Here is a 25,018-nt window from a genome sequence, read left to right on the forward strand (position 1 = left end):
CAGAAAACACAATGTACACTTTTAGGGCAAACTTCCCTGGTGAGGCTGAGGATTGTGATCCCTCTGAAATTGGAGCACACATTCCGTTTCCTCTTCTTGAAAAGGGGTACCACTACTCTGGTCTGCCAATCCAAAGACACTGTCCCCAACTTCCATGTGTAGTTGCATGGCCCTGCAACATCCAGAACCTCATCCACCCCAGGGGCCTGGCCACTGGAGAGTTTTTTAACTACTTCAGTGACCTCAGCCACAGTGATGGGTGCGTCGTCCCCCTCATCTGGAGACACTGTTTCCACTACAGAAACCGTGTCAGTGGGATTGAGGAGATCCTCAAAGTATTCCTTCTACCCCCCAGATTATATACTCATTTGAGGTCAGCAGTACACCATCCCCACTGTATAGTGTGAGCAGTAAGCTGCTTCTGCTTTCTGAGTCACCTGACAGTGTGCCAGAACTGCCTTGAGGCTGACTCAGTGTCTTCCTTCATGGCCTCGCCGAACTCTTCCCAATTTTTGCTTCAGCTACTGCAAGAGCCACCCTCCACTTAGCCAGTTGGTACCTGTCAGCTGCCTCCAGAGTCCCACAAGCCAACCAAATTCGGTAGAACTCCATCTTCAGCTTGACTGCTCCCTTCACCTCCGGTGGCTACCCATCTGATTATCGGATGATCAGATTACTGTCGCAACAGGCACCAGTGGCCTTGCAGCCACCAGTACTTCTTGACTTCCAGCACTAGTTCAGGCTCCTTCCCCACCATTGAGATAATGTTCCATGTTCCAAAAGCCACTTTCATTAACCGGGGATTGAACTGCAATACCTCCACCCCAACCACCACCCAATCCACAAAGCACCCCTACAGTCCCTGCTACTTTTGGTCTGTGGGCTAAGGTCCAGCCACCAGGCACTCTCCCACAAGCACTTCCCCCAGTCCTGGCTTCAGGGTGGTACCCCTGGTAACCCTGTCCTGGGCAGGGTAGCCTTGGTTTCCTTTCCCTCATAGGGTTTTTTTTTTTAATTTTTATGAGCCTCTCCAAATTTGGCCCCTCACCCAGGTCCAGTTTGCCTTGGGAGACCCTACCAGAGCTCCTGGGATGATGTGGGCATACAAACTCTTACAAAAGCAATAAGATTCTGATTCCTGGAGGAGAAATCCTTTTATGATTGACTGTGGAATATTTAGGAAATTTCACAGCTGGACTTGTTGCACAGGTGGCATCCTATCACCTTCCTACACCACATCGATGATATCAAGCTGTATTCTAGGAGTGAATGAGAAAGCAATCCACACCACTAGGTTCTCTGCTCTTCTATGCCATGTGCCAACACAGTGCAGCGCAGGAACCTAACAAAACAACAAGACAAGAAAGCTTCCTTACCATGCATGGACGGTTTCACCCCAAATCCAGCACACTGAGACTGTATGCTAAGCGGAAGGAAGGAGTTCGAGGACTAGTGTGTGTGTGTGTGTGTGTGTGTGTGTGTGTGTGTGTGTGTGTACATATATACACTGCTCAAAAAAATAAAGGGAACACTCAAATAACACATCCTAGATCTGAATGAATGAAATATTCTCATTGAATACTTTGTTCTGTACAAAGTTGAATGTGCTGACAACAAAATCACACAAAAATCATCAATGGAAATCAAATTTATTAACCAATGGAGGCCTGGATTTGGAGTCACACACAAAATTAAAGTGGAAAAACACACTACAGGCTGATCCAACTTTGATGTAATGTCCTTAAAACAAGTCAAAATGAGGCTCAGTATTGTGTGTGGCCTCCATGTGCCTGTATGACCTCCCTATAACGCCTGGGCATGCTCCTGATGAGGTGGCGGATGGTCTCCTGAGGAATCTCCTCCCAGACCTGGACTAAAGCATTTGCCAACTCCTGGACAGTCTGTGGTGCAATGTGACGTTGGTGGATGGAGCGAGACATGATGTCCCAGATGTGCTCAATCGGATTCAGGTCTGGGGAACGGGCGGGCCAGTCCATAGCTTCAATGCCTTCATCTTGCAGGAACTGCTGACACACTCCAGCCACATGAGGTCTAGCATTGTCCTGCATTAGGAGGAACCCAGGGCCAACCGCACCAGCATATGGTCTCACAAGGGGTCTGAGGATCTCATCTCGGTACCTAATGGCAGTCATGCTACCTCTGGCGAGCACATGGAAGGCTGTGCGGCCCTCCAAAGAAATGCCACCCCACACCATTACTGACCCACTCCCAAACCGGTCATGCTGAAGGATGTTGCAGGCAGCAGATCGCTCTCCACGGTGTCTCCAGACTCTTTCACGTCTGTCACATGTGCTCAGTGTGAACCTGCTTTCATCTGTGAAGAGCACAGGGCACCAGTGGCGAATTTGCCAATCCTGGTGTTCTCTGGCAAATGCCAAGCGTCCTGCACGGTGCTGGGCTGTGAGCAGAACCCCCATCTGTGGACGTCGGGCCCTCATACCATCCTCATGGAGTCGGTTTCTAACCGTTTGTGCAGACACATGCACATTTGTGGCCTGCTGGAGGTCATTTTGCAGGGCTCTGGCAGTGCTGCTCCTGTTCCTCCTTGCACAAAGGTGGAGGTAGCGGTCCTGCTGATGGGTTGTTGCCCTCCTACGGCCTCCTCCACGTCTCCTGGTGTACTGGCCTGTCTCCTGGTAGTGCCTCCAGCCTCTGGACACTACGCTGACAGACAGCAAACCTTCTTGCCACAGCTCGCATTGATCTGTCATCCTGGATGAGCTGCACTACCTGAGCCACTTGTGTGGGTTGTAGAGTCCGTCTCATGCTACCACGAATGTGAAAGCACCACCAACATTCAAAAGTGACCAAAACATCAACCAGAAAGCATAGGTACTGAGAAGTGGTCTGTGGTCCCCACCTGCAGAACCACTCCTTTATTGAGTGTGTCTTGCTAATTGCCAATAATTTCCACCTGTTGTCTATTCCATTTGCACAACAGCATGTGAAATTGATTGTCAATCAGTGTTGCTTCCTAAGTATACAGTTTGATTTACTTGGAGTTATATTGTGTTGTTTAATTCAATTCAATTCAATTCAATTTTATTTATATAGCGCCAAATCAAAACAAACTGTCGCCTCAAGGCGCTTTGTATTGTGGGTAAAGACCCTACAATAATACAGAGAAAACCCAACAGTCAAAACGACCCCCTATGAGCAGCACTTGGCAACAATGGGAAGGAAAAACTCCCTTTTAACAGGAAGAAACCTCCAGCAGAACCAGGCTCAGGGAGGGGCAGTCATCTGCTGCGACCAGTTGGGCTGAGGGGAGAGAAAGACACTGCTATTTTTTTGAACAGCCCAACATTAATTTTTCTTAATTTCCTGTAAAGTAATTGGAAAATTTATACATTTTTCTACATGTTTTGATTTAGAATATAATGTGCAGTGTCCCCAATGCCTGTAAATTAACAAAAAAAAAAAAAAAAAAAAAAAAAAAAAAAATATATATATATATATATATATATATACAGTATATATGCAGTGTCTGCATTTTTCTTTATAAACTTAAATATTCACTTTATGAACTGAAAATTCTTTAGGAATTAGCATTCCTGTGAATCACTAAACGAATATTTAGCACCATAACCACTGTTTCTGAGAACTCCTCTGCATTTCTTGGGTTTGTGTCAGAAACAGCATTTTTGATGTCACCCAACAAGTTTTCTATTGGATTAAGGTCCAGGGATTGGGCTGACCACTCCGTAACTTTAATTTTGTTGGTCTGGAACCAAGATGTTGGTCGCTTACTGGTGTGTTTGGGGTCGTGGTCTTGTTGATACACCCATTTCAAGGGCATTTCCTCTTCAGCATAAGGCAACATGACCTCTTCAAGTATTTTGATATATGCAAACTGATCCATGATCCCTGGTATGCTTAAAACTTTCCTTTATGATAAAGCTTATAGTTAGGGCTGGATCAGGTGACCCTGAACCATCCCTTAGTTATGCTGCTATAGGCCTAGTCTGCTGGGGGGTTCACATAATGCACTGTTTCTTCTCATTCACCTTATTTACTTTGTTTATACTCCACTCTGCATTTAATCATTAATTGATATTAATCTCTGGCTCTCTTCCACAGCATGTCTTTCTCTCCCCTCAGCCCAACCGGTCGCGGCAGATGACTGCCCCCCCCGAGCCTGGTTCTGCTGGAGGTTTCTTCCTGTTAAAAGGGAGTTTTTCCTTCCCACTGTCGCCAAGTGCTGCTCATAGGGGGTCATTTTGACTGTTGGGTTTTCTCTGTATTATTGTAGGGTCTTTACCCACAATACAAAGCGCCTTGAGGCGACAGTTTGTTGTGATTTGGCGCTATATAAATAAAATTGAATTGAATTGAATTGAATTGTGGAGAAATCAGCCCAAACTACTTCTCAGTCTGAAAAAAGAAATTAGGATCACATCAAATCAATCAAAATATGGTACTTTTCAAAACGATATGTCAATCTTCACTACACACACACACACACACACACACACACACACACACACACACACACACACACACACACACACACACACACACACAAGAAACCCCCATCATATTCCTGTATCTGAGAAGCTGCAGTTTTAAATGCAATTTTGTTAAAGATTTTGATATGTTTTATACTTTTTGGTCACCTGGTCACAAAGGTTATGAGCTGAAATACTTTATATGGGAGACTGTTAAATCTCATCCCTGCAGTTATCGGCTTCAGTCACAGGTTCTGACAAATGAAGTGTGTTTTGGGAAGTTTATTTCACAGTAAACCTTAAGCAGGACTTTAATGTGGCAACTTAGTCTAACCTTTCAAAACCAGTTACCCAATAATCCCATTAACTAATTTCACTGAGGGCCACTGTAAATTTGTGATGACCCGAAAGTAGAGATTAGACTGACGGGATTCATGATGTTGTTTGAATCTGTTGTTCTGCTAAGCAGGATTCAGGATTATGGGTATGCAACCTATGCAGACATGCCTGATGGGGATAACTGTGTGTAGGTCAAATGCTGATTTAAAAAGTCAATCTAAACAGGAAAGTGAGTAACAGTGGCGTTCACCACCTCAAAGAACTTTGAGGTCTGAGCTGTCATCGGCCATGAACCTTACCTGACAAAGAAAGTAACCCTTCACATCAAAACTACACAGTCTCCATTAAAGTCCTTCCTGCTTTTCTCCAGAACATAAGGTTAGGGTCAGGACTGGGGTCATCTCTGATGGTGATGTAGATTTCACAGGGTTGACCTCTTCTCATCCACCCATTCGCCAGAGTTGGTTAGATTCATCTTACACTTTTATATTGATTTTTCATATCTTTGGCATTCTTTCAGTAAACAATACTTCAATTATAAAACCTTGTCTGGAAAGAAACGAGCTCCTTCTTACCGTCCAGTTCTCCAACTGTCTGATGCTTTTTCAAATGTTTACAAGCTGCTTGTCTTAACTGGAGTATTGATGTGTTTATTAGGTGGGACTAATAATAAAAGATCTCTAACTGACGGCATCTTACATAGCGTGTCTTTAATGTCCACCAAACCACTGCATGCACACACATGCACAGAGAATCTGATGAGTCCATTCACATTCATATTGAAAAGGCCACACTTAATCAACAAAGCATCTTTTGAATCAAGCTGCAGCAGCATTTAATGTGCTGAAAGAGGTGATTGTTCTAAAAAAAAAAAAAAAACAAAACAGACTGATCATTTGTTGAGCTGAATGCTGATCTTTAGGCTTTTAAAGTAGGTTGCAAATAATCATTTAGTGTACGATTTCCACGATGCAGGAGTGCGATTGTGTTTGTGAACCTTCCACTCCGGGGAAACGTGTAGGAGTGTCGGCCTCTTCCTGAGGCGTCTCTCCCTTTGCTGTGTCCTCGCTCTCTTGGGGACCGGCACGTCACGGCTCTCCTGTCTTTGCCATCTCTTTTATGTTGATGCTTTGAGACAAATCTGAGAGGTAAAAAGAATTTGTTAGTGAAGGAAAACACAAAGATGTTACATTTTCACAGTCCTCGTTAAGAAAGGAGTGTCCAGCCGTGCTGTGACTTATGATAACTCATGAAATGTTAGAATTAGGGTTTAAAAATAGCAGAAGCTTTGAGCCCAAGTAAGACCCTCCAGGGCAGAAAAATGATGCTGAAGCATAAGTGCCAAAATTGCAGTTTCTCTAATGGCCATTTGAGGCTGACTCCAAAAGATAGTCTATCCCCATAGACCCCCATGTTAAAATGACCAACTAAGCAGCATTAATTGGGGTGGCTGTGGCTCGGGACACAGAGCGGGTCATCTACCAATTGGAAGGTCGGTCGCTCAGTTCCCAGTTGCTTGTGCAAGATACTGAACCCCGAGCTGCCCAGGATGCATCCATCCTGAGTGTGCACACCAATGTTAGACACAGTGCTTGTATGAACGTGTGTGTGACTGAGTGAATGAGGCTTGTAGTAAAAAGCGCTTTGAGTGCATTTTTACAGCATGATACAAATAGCGGTTTTGCTCTCTATGGATAGTTTCTTCCTCCATAACTACAAAGAGGATCTTTTTTTTTTTTTAATAACTCATCTGTTTGGATTTTGTTGAGGTCTAAAATTAAGGGTGTGGCACTCTGACAGGTATTTTCTCACAGACACATGTAGCTGATCACTGAACTGAACTCTTGGCCTTGATTGTGCTGTTAGTGCTTTTGGAGAGGATAAAGCACATAAGCAGTTCTCCTACGTGATGCAGACCTTCTAAGAACTTTGTGCTTCAGTGTTGGTGATTCATTTTTTGCCTGCTACTTAGCACTGATTACAGAAAACAGATATCTGTATCTGTTACACCTGTACAGTTTATAAAAGCAGCTTGCTAATCAAACTCACCAGCATTAGCTGATAACCTCTCATCTAAATTTAGTGATTTTGGGCACCCAAAGACTTAACCTGGTGGCCAAAACACTGATGTTTGGTAGCAAAACCCTGAAAACAGCATAATAATGTAACGTGGCTCTGGACCTCAGTAGTTTTTTTTTAGTTCAAACTGAATTTGTGCATACTAATTTACAAAATACCAAATTATTTGTTTCTGAATGCACACGGTACTTTTTTAAAAATGTGTGCCCAAAAACTTAACCAGGGATCTGGAGCTCTTCAGTCCATTTGTGTGGAACTTCCATAGACCCACATCCTGATGCAGCAGCAATGAATTAATTTCAGGGACAGTAAACTAAACGTTCCTGATGTTTATATCACGTCATAGTCCTCGGGGTGTCATTTATTTATTTATTTCATAATTGATTACAGGCAGTAGCAACATGAGCAACGAATCTCAATGTGACAGCATTTTGTCTAACTTCATAGTGGATAAATTTTGTTTGCGCCTGTGTTCACAGAGACACTGATTAGCTCTAATAAGCTCCAACGAGCCTGCATCATCTACCTGAGGACTGATAATGATCACATACAGGAGCACACTTTTTATTTTTCCTTTTTATTCAACAAGCTGGTGCACTTGCAATGCCTCAATTTATGCCAAAACTTTTATATCTACAGCGTTCTATTGAATTTTCACATCTTTGGCACAGTTAAAGGGAACTCTTAGAATTATTGTAAAAAAAAAGATGTAAGAGACTTGATGTGAAATATAAAATCTTCTAGGGTCTGAAACCGTGCATGTCACTAGAATGCAGCCCTACTCTGAATGTTTAGCTTTGACGTGGTGGATGTCTTTGGAGCCAATAGTTTAAACAATCCTTGAAATGAAAGAAAAGAGATCTTGTTACACTGGTAAATATCTCTCAGTGAATCTTCACACCCTGATTCACTTTATGTACACAGGCATGCGTATAAGGATGAGCAGGATGTGCTTGTGTTGCTTCTGCTAGCTGCCGGTCCCTCCCTCTTGATGAAGTGTGGAAATCCTAGACTTCACTTATCTGTTCCTTTGTGACATCAGTTTTGCAGAACACAGACTTTTTTTTTCATTTTTTAAATATTTTTAGAAACATCCACAGTGTTTTGGCACATCATTCAGTCTCTCAGCATGTGTTTACCTGTATGGTGGTCTCTGTGGATATACTGAATATAGAGGAGCAGCAGGAACAGGCAGAAGCCGATGAAAGATGCTATCGCACAGCACAGCAGGAAGGAGTAGCTACCCTGACTGTGGATCACCTGCAGAAGTCAGACACACACACACAGAGTGAGTTTTTAAATCACCAGCATCTCAGCGGTCAACCCTGGAAAGCAATGCAGCCACAGAGCAATGTTAATAAGGCACTTTAGCCTAATTTATTTGGACACAGCAGGCCACACTCACCACACGAAAACTCAACAGTGACCCGGAGGCCTGTTCCCCAGTGATGGGGTCGGTATTATTACAATACCGTAATGTAAATGTTTCAGAAAGTAACAAGAAATAATAATAATAAAAAAAAAAAAAGATTTGAAAAACTGAATGCGGATCCTTTTTGTGCGACTGAAATAATCAGAGAAGACAGAACAGTCGTTTCTTACTGATCCAACGAGCAGCTGCAGCAGCATCTCTCCCGTGCTGGCGCTCGTTACCAGCACCGTGGTGGCACAACCTTCAACACACAACATGCACACAGAAATAATCTAAAGCTACGCACAAAAGCTGCAAACTGTAAATATATAAAAATGTAGGTGAGCTGAGAAAAAAAAAAAAATCAATGCATATAAATAAAAATAATAAATAATTAATAACAATTCAAAAATTAATATATGTTAACTTTTTTTTTTAACAAGAAAGTCATATAAAAATTAAATCTTTGCAGAACGTTAATATTTATTTCACTATAATTAAAACTCATTTCTTTGTCTCTTTTTTGTAAACTAATGACACTCAAGGCAGAAAGATGGACAAACTTTTTATAGAAACAATAATTACATAGATATTTATATTATCACATGTATATTATAAACAACTTCAACATTTTATTTTAAATATTAAGGTTATCACCAACACTAGGCATTCTAATTCACTGTTTTCTCACAATCCTTTATTAGTAGTATTTCAAAACAATTCTCTCTACATGGATCTATATTTTTTTTATCTGATTGCTTTTATTGTATGTATTATAAACCGGTCTTAGCCTTGTTGGCATGGAATTCAAAATAAGCATATATATTATATTACCAAAAGTATTCACTCATCTGCCTTTGCACACATATGAACTTGAGTAACATCCCATTCTTAATCCACTGGCTTTAATATGATGTTGACCCCTCCTTTGCAGCTATAACAGCTTCAACTCTTCTGGGAAGACTTTCCACAGGGTTTAAGAGTGTTTATGGGATTTTTTGACCATTCTTCCAGAAGCACATCTGTGAGGTCAGACATGAGAAGGTCTGGCTCACAGTCTCCACTCTAATTCATCCCAAAGGTTTTCTGTCAGGTTGAGATCAGGACTCTGTGCAGGGCAGACAAGTTCTTCCACACCAAACTCACTCATCCATGTTTTTATGGGCCTGCTTTGTACACTGGTGTGCAGTCATGTTGGAACAGGAAGGGGTCATCCCCAAACTGTTCCCACAAAGTTGGGAGCGTGAAATTGTCCAAAATGTCTTGGTATGCTGAAGCATTAAGAGTTCCTTTCACTGGATCTAAGGGGCCGAGCCCAACTCTTGAAAAACAACCCCACACCATAATCCCCCCTCCACCAAACTTTACACTTGGCACAATGCAGTCAGACAAGTACAGTTCTCCTGGCAACCACCAAACCCAGACTCATCCATTGGATTGGCAGATGGAGAAGAGTGAATCATCGATCAGAGAATGCATTTCCACTGCTCTAGAGTCCAGTGGTGGTGTGCTTTACACCACTGCATCTGATGCTTTGCATTGCACTTGTTGATGTGAGGCTTGGATGCAGCTCCTTGGTCATGGAAACCATTCCATGAAGCTCTCTACACACTGTTCTTGAGCTAATCTGAAGGCTGCGGGATGTTTGGGGGTCTCTAGTGACTCTGCTGAAAGTTGGTGACCTCTGCGCACTATGAGCCTCAGCATCCACCGACTGTCATTTTATGTGTTCTACCACTGTGGGCGAGTTGCTGTCATTCCCAATTGTTTCCAGTTTGTTATAATACCACTAACAGCTGACTGTGGAATATTTAGTAGTGAGGAAACGGTACCACACTGATGTGTTATCACCACAATGTATCACCACGCTCCTGAGAGCGACCCATTCTTTCACAGATGTTTGTAGAAGCAGTCTGCATGCCTAGGTGATCGGTTTATGAATGTGATTGGAACACCTGAATTCAATGATGGGTGAGTGGATACTTTTGGCAACATAGCGGACTTATATGCTCAGTGTTACATTTAACATGTATCACGTCACACTTTTAACTACTGTCAATGAAATCTTGTGTTTAGATGTTTTATACTTTTAGCTTAAACTTTTCAGTAACAGAATTTCAGCCTTTAAAAATGAATCAATATATTTATTTCTTATTGTTTTGCAATACAGTGAACCCTCGTTTAGTTACGTTCCAAAAATAACCCGCGATAGGCGAAATCCGCGAAGTAGTCAGCTTTATTTTTTACAATTATTATACAGTACTATAGAAGGAAACCAAAGATCAAAACCTGTTTTCAAGCCAAACACATTCTGTACTGGACAGAGACGAGGGACGGAGGAGAGTGACTGACAGCCAATCAGGACGCAGAACACGATGCGCGTTCATACACTGTTAAAAAAAAAAAAAGCATAAAAAACTGCACTAAAAAAATCCGTGAAACAGCGAGGCCGCGAGAGGTGAAGCGCGTTATAACGAGGGTTCACTGTATATTTCCTGATTATTAAGAGCTCCAAATGCAGTATGCACCTTCCAGAAATACAGTGCTGTGAAAAAGTATTTGCCCCCTTCCTGATTTCTTTTTTTTTTGCATATTTGTCACACTTATATATTCATGATCATCACATTTTTAATATTAAACAAAGATAATCTGAGTAAACACAAAATGCAACATTTAAATTATGATTTCATTTATTAAGGGAAGAAAAATATCCAAACCTACCTGACCCTGTGTGAAAAAGTAACTGCCCCGTAAACCTAATAACTGCTTGTGCCAACCTTGGCAGCAAGAACTGCACTCAAACATTTGTGATAACTGGCAACGAGTCGTTCACATCACTGTGGAGGAATCTGGGCCCGTTCTTCTTTTTTAATTCAGCACATTGGAGGGTTTTTGAGCACAAATGGCCTGTTTAAGGTTATACCAAAACATCACAATGGGATTCAAGTTGCGACTTTGACTAGGCCACACTAAAACCTTCATTTTATTTCTTTTTAGAGCCATTTAGAGGTGGACTTGCTAGCATGTTTTGAATCATTGTCCTGCTGCATAACCCTAGTGGTCTTAAACCCTAGTATGAAGTTCTTTTAATGAAGTTCTGTGTTAGATTTACACCAGATGTAACGAGACTTAAACCTTCCAAAAAGTTCAGGTTTTTTCTCATCAGTCCACAAAATATTTTCCCAAAAGTCTTGGGGTCAGCAGTGGTTTTCACCTTGGAAATATGTCCGTGTAGATTCTCAGTCACCCAAGTCATGATAGTCTCAAGAGCTTGGGAAAAAAAAAAGCCGACTGGACTTCAAGTTTCTGCAGGTGTTTCAGCTCTCATCCAACAGGCTTCTTCATGTCTAAAGCCAAAAGGTGGAGAGTCCCAGGTATTTAAGCCCTAGTGAGGGTTGTCCCCCTTTTGGAGGGAGTCATTGACAGACTATTGATCATGTGTGTCATCACATGAGCCAAGGTGTGAAAAAAAGGCGTGGGTTGTTACCACCAGGGGTTTCAGGTGAAACTACTGTGAGATCTTGCTGCACCCCATATTGAGGTCACCTGATGTAAGGTTTGAGTGTGGGTTGAGGTGCCTGGGAAGGGATCTCAACTTGAGTAAAAACAAAGCCATTTGACTCTGACCTTAACTGAGGCAAGTGAGGTCTGCAGGTCTTTAGATGTTGTTCTGGATTCTTTTGTGACCTCCTGGATGAGTCGCTGATTGGTATTGGTAATAATTTTGGTAGGCCGACTGCTCCACTTCCAAGTTTTCTCCATTTGTGGATAACAGCTCTCACCGTGGTTCACTGGAGTCCCAAAGCCTTAGAAATGGCTTTATAACCCTTTCCAGACTGACAGATGTCTGTTACTTTGTTTCTCAGCTGTTTCTTCAGATTGTAGCAGGATGTGTTGCTTTTTGAGATCTTTTATCCGACTTCACTTTGTCAGGCTGGTTCTATTTAAGCGATTTATTGATTCACCAAGTCTGGCAGTAATCAGCTAACTTGGATAGCTTTTTTCCCTTAATAAATGAAATCGTTATTTAAAAACTGCATTTTGTATTTACTTCAGTTATCTTTATCAAATATGAAAATATGTTTGATGAGCTGAAACAAATACGTGTGACAAATATGCAAAAAACAAAAAATCAGGAAGAAGGCAAATACTTTTTTACAGTACTGTACCTGTGTGACGCATTGATGGTGTGTGTGTGTGTGTGTGTGTGTGTGTGAGAGAGATGGTGTGTTTACCTTTGTAGTCTAATATGTCCTCTGTGAAGGCTAACATGGAGGGGAACACACTGCTGATGCTCAGTCCCAACACACAGGTACCAATGAAGAGAAACACAGAGCTGTTGTAGAAGATCAACAACAGGCACTGAACCAGGATGACCCCCACCTGAGACACACACACACAAACACACTTCAATTAGCCAATAATGGTCTAGCATATCTCTGAATGATTGGTTACACTAGAACACCACTGTTAATGTATGATTTGGAGTCAACAAATATTAAGGTCACATGTCCTAAAACCACAATCAAACTCAGTCTTTCTGGCACACAAGTATTATGGTTACGAATAAAATGACAAAACACAACATAATTCAAAAACTACTTGAAGAAAAAAAAAACACTACATGTACAATTAACTGTTCTGTGTTAATTAGCAACCAGGGCAGGACAGACTGAGTGGAATGAATCTGACTACAACGATGTGGAAACGTGAGTGAGTGGATGAGATGCTGAGCGAGACAGAGTCCAGAAACTTGAAGATAAACACGGCAGGAGACAGACTCCTGTTACACTGTCTTGCTGCCTTCATGCCTTAATCAACTGTCAAGTACGACAACCAGCTTAGCAGAGACCCACTTAGACAACAATCAGTGGCTCGAGCTGATCTGATCATTTGCATTCCCACCCAGTTCAAATATTTGGTTTGAACTGTTGGAAGACAACCTTCTTATCACTTTAATGAGCCTGAGCCCAATGATCACCTGTTGAGCTCTACTTCTTCTGCTCCGTGTTCATTCAGGGTGGATTTGCCCTTTACATGTGTGTGCATACCAGACTGATAGTGAGCAGCCTGGGTGCTCGGTATCTGTAGGAGAAGTACATTGAAGCCAGCCTTCCTGCGGTGATCGCGGCCCAGAATACACTGTCCAGACAGCCTGCCATCTTATGGCCCATCAGCAGAGGAGGGGAGACGGCGTAGGTGTAGACGAAGCCAGCGTAGGAGCCCTGCAGGACAGGAAGTCAGGTAGATCAGGCCTGGCAACCAACAACTTTGTAACTCACACTTTTTTCTGTTTTCACAGGTAATGAATAATCAGAGCCAATAATGCTTTGCTGGATGGAAAAAGAAGCACATAATATTTTTTTAAGCTTTATATTCTTAGCACATTTATGGACGTGATTTTATGGAGGCAATTTCCTCAGACAGGATATTATCCCCATAAATACAACATGGGAGCAATACAATATAGAATATAATACTGTATAATAAAGGTCATGATGTCACAAGTGCAAACTTTCATTTTTTTATGCTGACTATACATCGATGTACTGCTTTGTGCTGACTCCTAACCAGCCTGCTTTCTCTAAATGCTGACAAAACTAAACTTATTGCGAAGTCAGAACCACACTAAGGGCCAGGGCTCTGAGCTGAATACCAAAATCCATCAACGCCATAGAAAAATGGACCAGTTATTGTCTTCAGTCCCAGGATCCTTCTATCTGTCCTTGAAACCCATACAAAATATGGAAAAAATATGTTCAAATTTTTAGCTCCTGATACTGAAATCAGCTGCAAAATTCAGCAAATCTGAGGGAGATGGCCTGACTAAATGAATGTAAAGTCACTTTAAGTGACCTGGGGGCAGATATTTCACCCTGCAGGGTTACAGTAAACACTATAGCCCATTTCTTTAGGTTTGAGTCCTATAGTTTTGAATATTTTCTCTCACTCTTTATCTTATGTATGTGTGAATTTTGCTTTATGTGTATTTTCCTGCTTGGATAAAAGATAAATAAAACACATAAACAGTGATACTTAAAATGGGTGTGTCCTCTCTGTGTGCAGTAGTTTGATTCAGTTTGGACTCTTCTCTTGGCTGCTTCCTTTTACTGTCACCACAGTGGATCCATCTCACACTACCCTGAGCATCCTCCTCTGCCACACCAACCCGCTGCATGTCCTCCTTCATGACATCCATAAATCTCCTCCATGGCCTTGTTATTTTCCTCCAGCCTGGCAGCTCCATATTCGACATCCTTTGTCTAGTATACCAATTATCCCTCCTCTGCACATGTCCAAACAATCTCAGCCTGTCCTCGCTAACTTTGTCTCCTAAATGCTCGCCCTCAGCTGTCCCTCATTTCTAATCCTGTCCATCTTGGTCACTCCCACTGAGCATCTTCAGCTCTGTCACCTCCAGCTCAGCCTCTCCTCTTTTGTGCAAGCGTTACCATCTCCAAACTATACATCACAGCAGGTCTCACTACCACCTTGTAAACCTTCCCCTTTACTCTTTCTGCTGTCCTTCTGTCATACTTGTCTCCACCCTGGCTGCACTCGCTTCTTCACCCCTCTTGTGCACTGTTTGTGGCTTTAGATGGCTGACCCCGGGTATTTAAACTACTCCTTGCAGCTTCACCTTTCTACCCATCTCCCTCTCATTCACACATGTATTCTCTCTCACTTTCACTGAATTTTACTCCTCTTCTCTCCAGAGCACACCTCCACCTCTCTAGGCTCTCTTCCACCTGTACCCACTACAGACCACAATGTGGTCTGAAAACATCATAGCCAGCAGAGATTCCTGCCTGACCTCATCTGTTAGCTTGTCCATCACCACTGCAAACAAGAAGGGGCTCTGAGCAGACCCCTGATATAATCCCACCCCCACCCTGAACCCATCTGTCACTCCTGCCACATAATTCTCCACCGTCTTGCTCACGGCCTCACATACATCTCTGCCACTCCTGACTCCCTCATCCAGTACCACAGCTCCTCTCTTGGCACCCTGTCATATGCTTTCTCTAGATCCACAAAGTCACAGTGCAGCTCCTGCTGACCTTCTCTAAACTTCTCCATCAACACTCTCAAAGCAAGCATCACATCTGTAGTGCTTTTTCTTGGAATGAAGCCATAATGCTGCTCGCTGGTTGTCACCTCGCTTCTTAACACAGCTTCACGGTATGGCTCATCTGCTTTATCCCTCTGTAGATACTGCAGCTCTGAACATCATTTAAGCTAGTGCACTTCTTCTCCATTCCTCAGAAATCTTCTCACTCTCCAAGATTGTGTTAAATAATCTTGTAAAAATTTCACTGCCCTCCCTCCTAGACATCTCCACACCTCCACAGGTATGTCATCTAGACTAACAGCCTTTCCATTCTTTATCCTCTGAGAGTGATATTTTTGAAGCAAACTGGAGTCGTAAAGTTTTAATTATTTGAACTGCTATAATTAAGGCCACCATGTGTAAGAATTCAGGTATTCACCTGCCCTTCTCACCTCAAACACTGTAGTAAAGTGTAAAATGTTCATGTGTAATTGTGAGTAGTGTTAGCTGAAAGCCTCACTATAATCCCATCTGTGATGAAGAGGATAGCGCCTCCTAGAGCGTGGATGATGAAGAAAGTTGCAGGGCGATCCCGGAGTTTGGCAGCATTACAGCACACAAAAACACTCCCGTGCCCTGAGGAGACAGTCACACTCAGAGGTCTGCAGTTTCATCTCAGCAGAGTGGTCACACACACACACACACACACACACACACACACACACACACACACACACACACACACACACACACACACACACACACACACACACACATGCGCATTACCTTGGTCAGTGTCCCCACTGGGGTTTGTGCTGGAGTCTGCATCAAGCAGACGTGGACTGCTTTTGGAGCAAGGCAGCAATCTCTCATGGTACATCAACACAAGCACTCCTGCCGGGACGGGGAGCTGCCAGAACATACACACACACACACACGCACGCACGCATGCACACACAAAGAGAGTATTGTTCAGCAAGTGAACAGGCAACACTTCCTGTCAGCTGATTCAATTTGTGAACCTCTCCTCACAAATGTAGAATCTATACTTTCTTTTCTTTTTCTCTGCTTGAAACTGAAAATGTGCTGACGTGGAAGTCGATTCATCTGAAGTTATATTACAGCTTGAAGCCAACTGAACAGCTTCAAATACCAAACAAACTGTAAACAAGACATTTGGGCATTTCTGAGGAGCAGCGGCAATATTTGTAAATGTCATTATACCATTAACTTCATTTTCATGTGAAACTGCTCAGCACTAAATGGGAACTCTAGTCATGGGATACATAAATGATAGATTTATGGGGCAGAAAAATATATAAAACTTTCCTACAAAGAGTCAGAAAACTGAGCACGCTCAATCACTGCTCAGTGTTTTGTTTGTTTCAGCGACGCCAGCTAATTATTCAGTCATGTTTACACAATTACACACTTTGCCAATCAGCATTTAAAAGAAATCCAATGACACTTGGCAACCCTGTTCATTGTTACTTATTACTGTGCTGTCTTAGACAGCTAGACAGCAGTGCCAGGAACAGTGGAGTAGAGCAAACAGAAGGTTTGCCATTTGAAGTCATGCAGAGAAAATGCAGCTACAGCACGATCAAAAGGTTGGTGGTTTGATCCCTGGATGCTCCAAGTCTGCATACCAAAGCATCCTTAGGTATAGAAAAAGTGCATGCATGAATGGGTGGATGAGGCATGTTGTGCTTTGAGTGCTCAAGTAGAAAAGTGTGATCTAAGAACCAGTGCATTTACCATGACTGCATTTAAAATGCTCCAAAAGACAACGGCATGGCAGAGATGTCCAATTCACTGACTTGAATTCTTGTACCTGTCAATCAAAGTCTACAGAGTGCATTCAGGTAACTATTGTATTGATTTTAATATTATATATTAAGATTGGTTAAAATGCCCAAAGGGTGGACTAAAGCCAGCCTTTGGGCATTCAGCCTGTCTTTTTTAAACTGCTGAGTAGCTGAGCTTATATGAAACTGCCTGTCTAACATTCAAACAAAGTGCATTAGATACTTTGCCTTAACTGTTAGCTTGTTTGACTGCTCATCTTGGTCCTTTGGACTGGTAGCACTGATATCATATTTTCAGATCTCGCCTGTGACCCAAGTACAAACTCACTGTCATCATAAGTGTCGATGAATGCCGAGTCTGCCAAACCAAAACCCTAGGCTAACATTAGACAAACATGTCACTCGAACAAAGAAGACAACTGCAGTGACTCACTAGGAGAGTTTGGCTTCATGTCAGAATATGTCAGGAGTTATTCAGCTCACAGAGCCACACCTGACTGTACCTGCTGTCACCTGCAATTCACAACTAATACACATTAGAGCATGTAACAGCTCTGCATAGATTCACTTAGGAGGTCATGCATTGTATAAGCATGTGTGAGCATTATCCACATGACGCACATGTAGCACTGACATGAACTCACATTGATTAGAGCCATGATCCAGAAAGCATACGACACCCTGGTGACCACGACCCCCTCGGTGTACAGGTGATAGTGAGAGATGTTGTGCAGTGCTGCTCCATGGCCAGCCAGGCTGCTGCGGAGGTGCTGAAGGTCGCTGGGAGAGGATGTGTTGGTGGTCAGGTTAGTTCCCAGCACACAGTTGTCATCTGCCAGAAAGGGATCAGCCACCAGGGGACTGACCAGTGCCCCGAGGCCTATGAAGAAATGTAAGGCCTAGGGAGATACACGAGCATGGGTCTGCGTATGATTAACCCTTTAACACAGAGTTTATCATATTTGATACGTACAGTTTTTGTGAGTTGTCAATTAAATTTGTTTTCCCTGAAAAAAACTTTAATAAATAGCACAATACACTTTGAAGCATTAAATTGCAAAAACAAAAACAAAAGAAAAGAAGTCAGATGTAGCAAAGATGAATTAGACTCATTTATGCAAATTAATATTGACATTTTTTTGTATTAATCCAAAGGTTCAATATACACTCAATTAAAAAAACATTTGAATTTTCTGGCAATTATTTCCTGTTTCAGGTTCTAAAGGTTTAAAATCAGGAGGCTCTGTATTCTAGGAGTCTCTACTGTTATCATTTTTTGCAACTGCAATTTATTTTTTATTTATTTCCTTAGCGCTGTGATTTTGTTACATTTATCTACTCATTTATTCATTTTAGCTGACATCAGATCAGTCAGGTTACCAGGCGAATCGAATTTTAATCTCAACTCCGATTCTGGCTCGAGCATGATCGAGCAATATCTAAAATGCCTGCTCTGCTCCGTCATGCGGCCTTTATTTATTTTTTTTCAATTTTTGGCCACAGCGGCTTTTATTTGCAGTAGTAGAGACAGGAAATGGGGCAAAGATACAGGGGAAGACACGCGGACAAACTGACAACAGGCCAGGACTCAAACCTGCGCCACCCGCACCACAACACGGCAAATGTATGTGGTTGCCGGCTTCACCACTAAGCCACCCGGGTGCCCCATGTGGCCCTTATTTTTTAATGTATTCTTTATTTGTCTTCTAATTGATGAGCTAAATTTAGGCAAATAAGGAAGATGATCTTATTTTGATGTTTCCATGACAGTGCAATAAAAACACCTTTTGTCTTTAAAATCAATTAATTACCATGACAAATAAAAATGATCTCAATACTGAACAAAATAATTGTGATTATCATTTTGGCCATAATCATGCAGCCCTACTATCAACCTATTATGGTGTGTCAATGACAGAGTGATAAGAGGTCATTTGCAAAGACAAACAGAATGTGCAGGTGCAGTTTCTGGTGAATGTAAGTCAGATATTTACTTGAGCAGAATCCCAACATTACAGTAAACAATAAAACCGCCCAAACACACACACACACGCACACACGCACACAAACACACACACACACACACATATCGCCATCTCTGACCTGCAGGAACATGGCAGAGTCCTTCTGGTACAGCTTCACTAGCTGCAGGTTGGCGACCGTGTCGATCACCCCCATGGCTTTGCCAGCCAGCCCCATGGCGATGGACAGAAGTATCACATGGTGACACAGAGGTATGATGGCAAACACCAGCGAGATGACGAGGGTGCAGGAGAAGAGGGCTAACAGCGAGGACTTGAGGCTAGAAAAGACATGCAAGAGGATGCAGCACACACACACACACACACACAGCATTATGCACTGTAATGATAATAAAACAACCTGAGAAGTACACATGATGGAGTTTTCTTTCAATTAACTTCTTAGACTTTACTGACTTTACTAACCCATTTCTTATAGAACAAGTGCCAGTCAGCAATAAGGCTCCACCCAGGTTTCCATCTGGTTGCTGCTACAGTAAAGTCACCTTGATACTTTTATTTACCTACCTTTATCACCCCCCGCCCCCAGCTTCAGTAAACCTACACGTTATCTTCACCTTGCATTCCCCTTCTTTCCTACCAGCTTTCCATTCTCTGTTTTCAGCTTGTCCCAGATAATTTTCTGTTAGCTATAAGGACACAAAAAGCCTACAGAAAAACATTCAGTAATCTGCAGAGGATAAAACCCCCACTGTAAAAAAAACCAAAAAAAACCTGCTGAGTTTGAAAAGGCTCACACCTTATTATCTGATCATTTAGTAATAGTAGTGTTTAAGACTGTACTCATACACACGATGACACAGAATTAACTTTAGCTGTGATACAGGCATGAATTCACCTGTGCAGGTGAGCAGGGTGAGTGGCAAACACAATAAAGATAAAGGAGATTTCATAAAAGGGATAATAAGAAACAATGTTGTTACACTAAAAGGTAAAAAAAAAGGCCAAGAAACACGGCTGCCACGTTCACCTCCACCTGCCTTTGGTTTGGGTTTTTGCTTTAGCCGCATGTTGAACAGGCACATTTTCAGCTACTGGATGTTGTTACTGAAAGTAGATGTTACCTCTTAAATGAATCACAGGCACTCAAAGTCTCAGAAATTTTATGTTGAGGAACATTATTCTGAAATTGTTCCACAATTTGCGGACAGTTGAATGTCAGCCCATCTACACTTCTCTGCTTCACTCTGAGATGATCTTTTTGTACCCAATCACATTACTGATCTGCTGCCAATCAACTTAATTAGTTGCAAAATGTTCCTTTAGTTGTTTCTCTTTTGTTTCATGTACTTTTTCAGCTTTTTGTTAACCTTCTCCCAACTTTTTTGAGACATATTGGAGCTATCAAATTCAAAATGAGCTAATATTCTTAACATCTGATATGTTTTATATTTTCTACTGTGAATAAAATTTGGGTTTATGATATTGCTTATGACAATAATAATCACAACAGTGAGGTGAAATGGCTGTATTAGAAAGCAAAAGTTCAAAACCTGACAGCATATTGGCAAGTCATGGAAGATGCAGCAGCAACACACACACAATGATCGGGGTCAGTTATCAGCCGCGTTGATTGTTTTGATGAATAGTTAGGAGGATGTGTCACTGTGAATTGTGGGACGACATTATGTCCTCTTCATTTGTAACGGATGGTCCAGTGTGTCCTCTGCTGAAGGAGGTAAGGAAGAAAGCACCTTTCCTTAGGATTTAGAGAATTCCATATGCTCATATTCCACACAAAGGTCAAGTCCAGCATGGAGGTCTGTCTCTCTCTCTCACTCCCAGTGTGAGTGTGTTTTTCTGCTAACCTGTATTAGCCAGTGCTCCAATAACCATCTTTATAATTCCTAAAAACCAGGGTGAAACTTTCCACTGAAGGCCATTTGGAGCGTGGTTCCTCTGCAGAGGTCAGCTCAGCAGCTTTAAGCTCTATAAAGTACAGGACACTGCTTCAGCTCCACGGCCCAAGAATAATCGAATAGCTGCAATGAGTGTGACAGAGACGGGGCCGGCTATTCCAAACACATCTGAAACCTCTCTCATTTGCATGCCATAGATAAGCCAGTCAAACCCAATGTGCAGTCCAACTGTCACAGGTCAAAGTCCAGCTGCACTCAGAGAATTATTTCAACACTGCTGCTGTCCTCCATCAGGACCACAGCTTTCTCCAAACTCTAGTACTCTAGAACTCAAGTATGTTTTATCATAAAAAGCCCCATTTTATGCATTAACTCACCTGCTCAGTTATATTGTCTTATAAAGTTGAACCATGTTCTAAATGTGTTTATTTAAAAATCTACTGTATTCCATTTTAAGGCCTGAAAGCAAGCTTTAAAGGTAGCAGAGGTATCAGCAAAGACACGTCCCTGTTACCCACACCGGCTGTTGTCGTCGATGGCTTTGTACTTTTGGGAAGATAAATCCACTGTTCTGCTAAAGTACAAGAACCAGTTATTGTACCGGAACAGTTAACCTCCAGGGAGAGAACACAGAATTGTGCTTAACAAAAAGAACACTGATATCAATCACTACATCCTGTAATTAGAGCACATGACTGATGGCAGCTGAATAGGAAATACCAGTTCTCTTTTTCCTATTCAAAACTTTTCTCCCTTTTTCAGCTGCTTGAATATTGGTTTACACATTAGCTTAACAAGCAAAAGATCCCCAGTTCATTCCTGGGCAGAGACACAAATACCTTTGCAGTTGCAGCTGAGGGTAAACATGTGAAGCTTGTAAATCAGGGAGAACCTCAAAGTAGCCTTGGTGTTTGCATGTTTGAAACATGTAACATGGACCTTTGAAGATAACATATGTATTTAATCCTTTATTTACCATTAAGTCAAATCACTGACAGGTGTATAAACCAAGCACCTAGGCATGCAGACCGCTTTGACAAACGTGAAAGAATGGGTCGCTCTCAGGAGCTCAGTGAATTCCAGATAGGATGCCACCTGTGCAACAAGTCCAGCTGTGAAATCGCCTCCCTACTAAATATTCCAGTCAGCTGTTAGGAGGATGATAACAAAGTGGGAACAACAGCAACACAAAGATAGAGCGGGGTCAGCAGTTGCTGAGGTCGCATAGAGGTCACAAACTTTCTCCAGAGTCAATCGCTGCACACTTCCAAACTTCATGTGGCCTTCAGATTAGCTCAAGAACAGTTCATAGAGAGCTTCATGGAATGGGTTTCCATGGCCGAGCAGCTGCATCCAAGCCTTACATCACCACAATCAGGAGTTGGGCTCGGCCCCTTAGATCCAATGAAAGGAACTCTTAATGCTTCAGCATACCAAGACATTTTGGACAATTTCATGCTCCCAACTTTGTGGGAACAGTTTGGGGATGGCCCCTTCCTGTTCCAAAATGACTGCACACCAGTGCACAAAGCAGGTCCATAAAGACATGGATGAGCGAGTTTGGTGTGGAAGAACTTGACTGGCCTGCACAGAGTCCTGACCTCAACCTGATAGAACACCTTTGGGATGAATTAGAGTGGAGACTGTGAGCCAGACCTTCTCATGTCTGACCTCACAGATGTGCTTCTGGAAGAATGGTCAAAAAATCCCATAAACACTCTTAAACCCTGTAGAAAGTCTTCCCAGAAGATTTGAAGCTGTTATAGCTGCAAAGGAGGGGTCAACATCATATCACAGGGGTTAAGAACAGGCTGTCACTCAAGTTCAAGTTTTTAGAAGGCAGACAAGTGAATACTTTTGGCAGTATAATGTACGTTATCCTGCATACTCCTTAAGTTTGGGTTCAGATGGACTTCTTTCTGACCCATCACACACGCAGAGTAAGAGAAGATTCAGTTCGCTAATATGTACAGTATAGAAAAGTCTCAAAGTGGTTCTTATAATAACCTAATTAAACTGTAAATAATTTAGAGGTGACGTGTTTTATATGTGCAGTTAAACCACATGAAAACACTTCCCGTTCACTAACCAGACTCACGTTTTCTTAAACAGTCCTCCCATGCTGCTACCCACCAGCAGAAAGAACTGCTGAGAGACAAACACCCAGGTGATCTGCTGCAGGGTCGACTGGGTCTGACATCTCAGGTCCAGGATAGTGGGTCCCAGGAAGGCGATGCACAGGCCGAAGCTGAAGAAAACACTCCAGTATGTGAGCGTCTGCCGCCAGTGGCACTTAAACAGCGACCAGATCCGCTCGTCTAGCAGCATCGTGCAGCACTGAACTCCTCAGAGGCCTCACAGCTGCCAGCTGCTCATTTTCACAGAGTCGGCTCTGTCACACTGAGCTGAGCACGCTGCCAGCCGACAAAGTAAACAGCCCAGTCACTCAGGCGAGGCGCTCTCCACCTCCGTGCCAGTGAGTTTATTGTCGGACGCCACGCTGACTGGCTGCTGTTCGGAGGTCCCGCCCTCAGGTCTGAGATCCCTCCTCATGTGACCTTCATGACAGCAGGCTGTACAGACGATCCTGTGCCCCAGCATCCCGCAACAAAACAAAAAAAATTATGTAATTAAACACTGTATATAATTGTAGGAGCTACGCAACAAAATACAATATTTTTATATTAGCGATATAAAATAAAATATTTGTATTTAATAAATCCTGTTAAAAAAAATCCACACAAAAATTAAGTACTCACTAAAAGTTTAAGACTGATTACAGTAATCATGTCTTTAGTGTGGTCTCTCCTCTACAGTCTACATATAGAAATCCAGTATAGGATCAATATTTTGTGTTGTGCAGGTCGTCCAGAATCTTGTATCTTCTTTCTTTTCCTGTAATCCCAGACTGACGACACGATGTTGAACACAAGTTAAACATAAGTGACAGAAACATTAAGCCAGTGGCTGGAACCGCAGCTCCTCTAGCGGAAAACTAGATCTCAGTCCCCACAGATTCCCATTTTCAAACGTGCAGTTTCTCAGCATTAAAAAGCATGTTTACAGCCTGGTACAAAAACAAATTTGATTCCAATTTCAAAACAACTGAAAGGCCATTTATTTATTTATTTATTTGAACTCACCCATCAGTGTACTTTGATTGACAGGTGTGACACAGGCAGCTGCAGCTCATAGCTGTCTCCCAGGCTTCACTTCCATTAATTCAAATTGTTTCCTTTTAAAGCTTTTTAATGGAATTTTCAGGCAAATATTTTGGCTTATTATGAGCAATAAACTGCCATAAGGAGTTTATGCTTCAGTTCTGGTGGATTTAATCTGTGACTGAGCACACCCAAGACACTGGAGTGACTTCTTATTGCTTCCAATATGAAATATGAGCCATAGCTCTCCTGGTGAAACAGTTTGCTTTCCTCAGTTCCCTTCATTGAGAGGTATGAGTAGCCTCCTGACCACCAGGTCACCAGCAGTAACCCATTCAGGATTAGTTTTAGGAATCGTGGGTGGGGGGGGGGGGGTTAAACCAACTGCTAGACAAAATTTCAGAAAATAAAATTTGTATCTTTCAAATGAAGTCTTATACATTTATTTCAGCATTGCAGTTTTTCCATTAAAAAGTTTGTTTGCTTTTCTCCATTTGGGTATTTCAAAAAGGGGGGATACTGACCTCACTAAAACCCTAACCCAAATCCTTCGTGGATTATCAATGACCTTGTTAAAATCCTCAGATACCTCATTTACATTGCTTTCCATGGCACACTACACAGGAATGTTTCTACACATATTACTTAGAAAGCGTATTATCTCAGTTACAGGACTCAGTTTTGCCTTCTGGATGGTACTGCATGGTGGATAAAAAGGAGTAGAGATGTGACACAAGTCTTCATAACACTTTATATGAAGCTATGATATAAATGTAATCATTTTACACAAAGAGTAATT

General features: G+C 42.2%; 1 protein-coding gene across 1 annotated transcript; it reads right to left on the reverse strand.

Moving 5' to 3' along the window:
- Positions 1–5,485: 5,485 nt before the first annotated feature.
- On the reverse strand, positions 5,486–23,484 carry mfsd4aa (major facilitator superfamily domain containing 4Aa). Its single transcript, XM_030729974.1, has 10 exons — positions 23,157–23,484; positions 19,261–19,459; positions 17,802–18,056; positions 16,136–16,259; positions 15,870–15,985; positions 13,350–13,523; positions 12,534–12,681; positions 8,490–8,560; positions 8,027–8,147; positions 5,486–5,949 (listed from the first exon to the last, which is right to left on the reverse strand). Exons 1-10 carry the CDS (start codon positions 23,384–23,386, stop codon positions 5,897–5,899), a joined length of 1,491 nt encoding a protein of 496 aa, XP_030585834.1. The 5' UTR covers positions 23,387–23,484; the 3' UTR covers positions 5,486–5,896.
- Positions 23,485–25,018: the final 1,534 nt, after the last annotated feature.

This window comes from Archocentrus centrarchus, chromosome 5 (genome assembly GCF_007364275.1).
Source record: "Archocentrus centrarchus isolate MPI-CPG fArcCen1 chromosome 5, fArcCen1, whole genome shotgun sequence".
NCBI classification, from domain to species: Eukaryota; Metazoa; Chordata; class Actinopteri; order Cichliformes; family Cichlidae; genus Archocentrus; species Archocentrus centrarchus.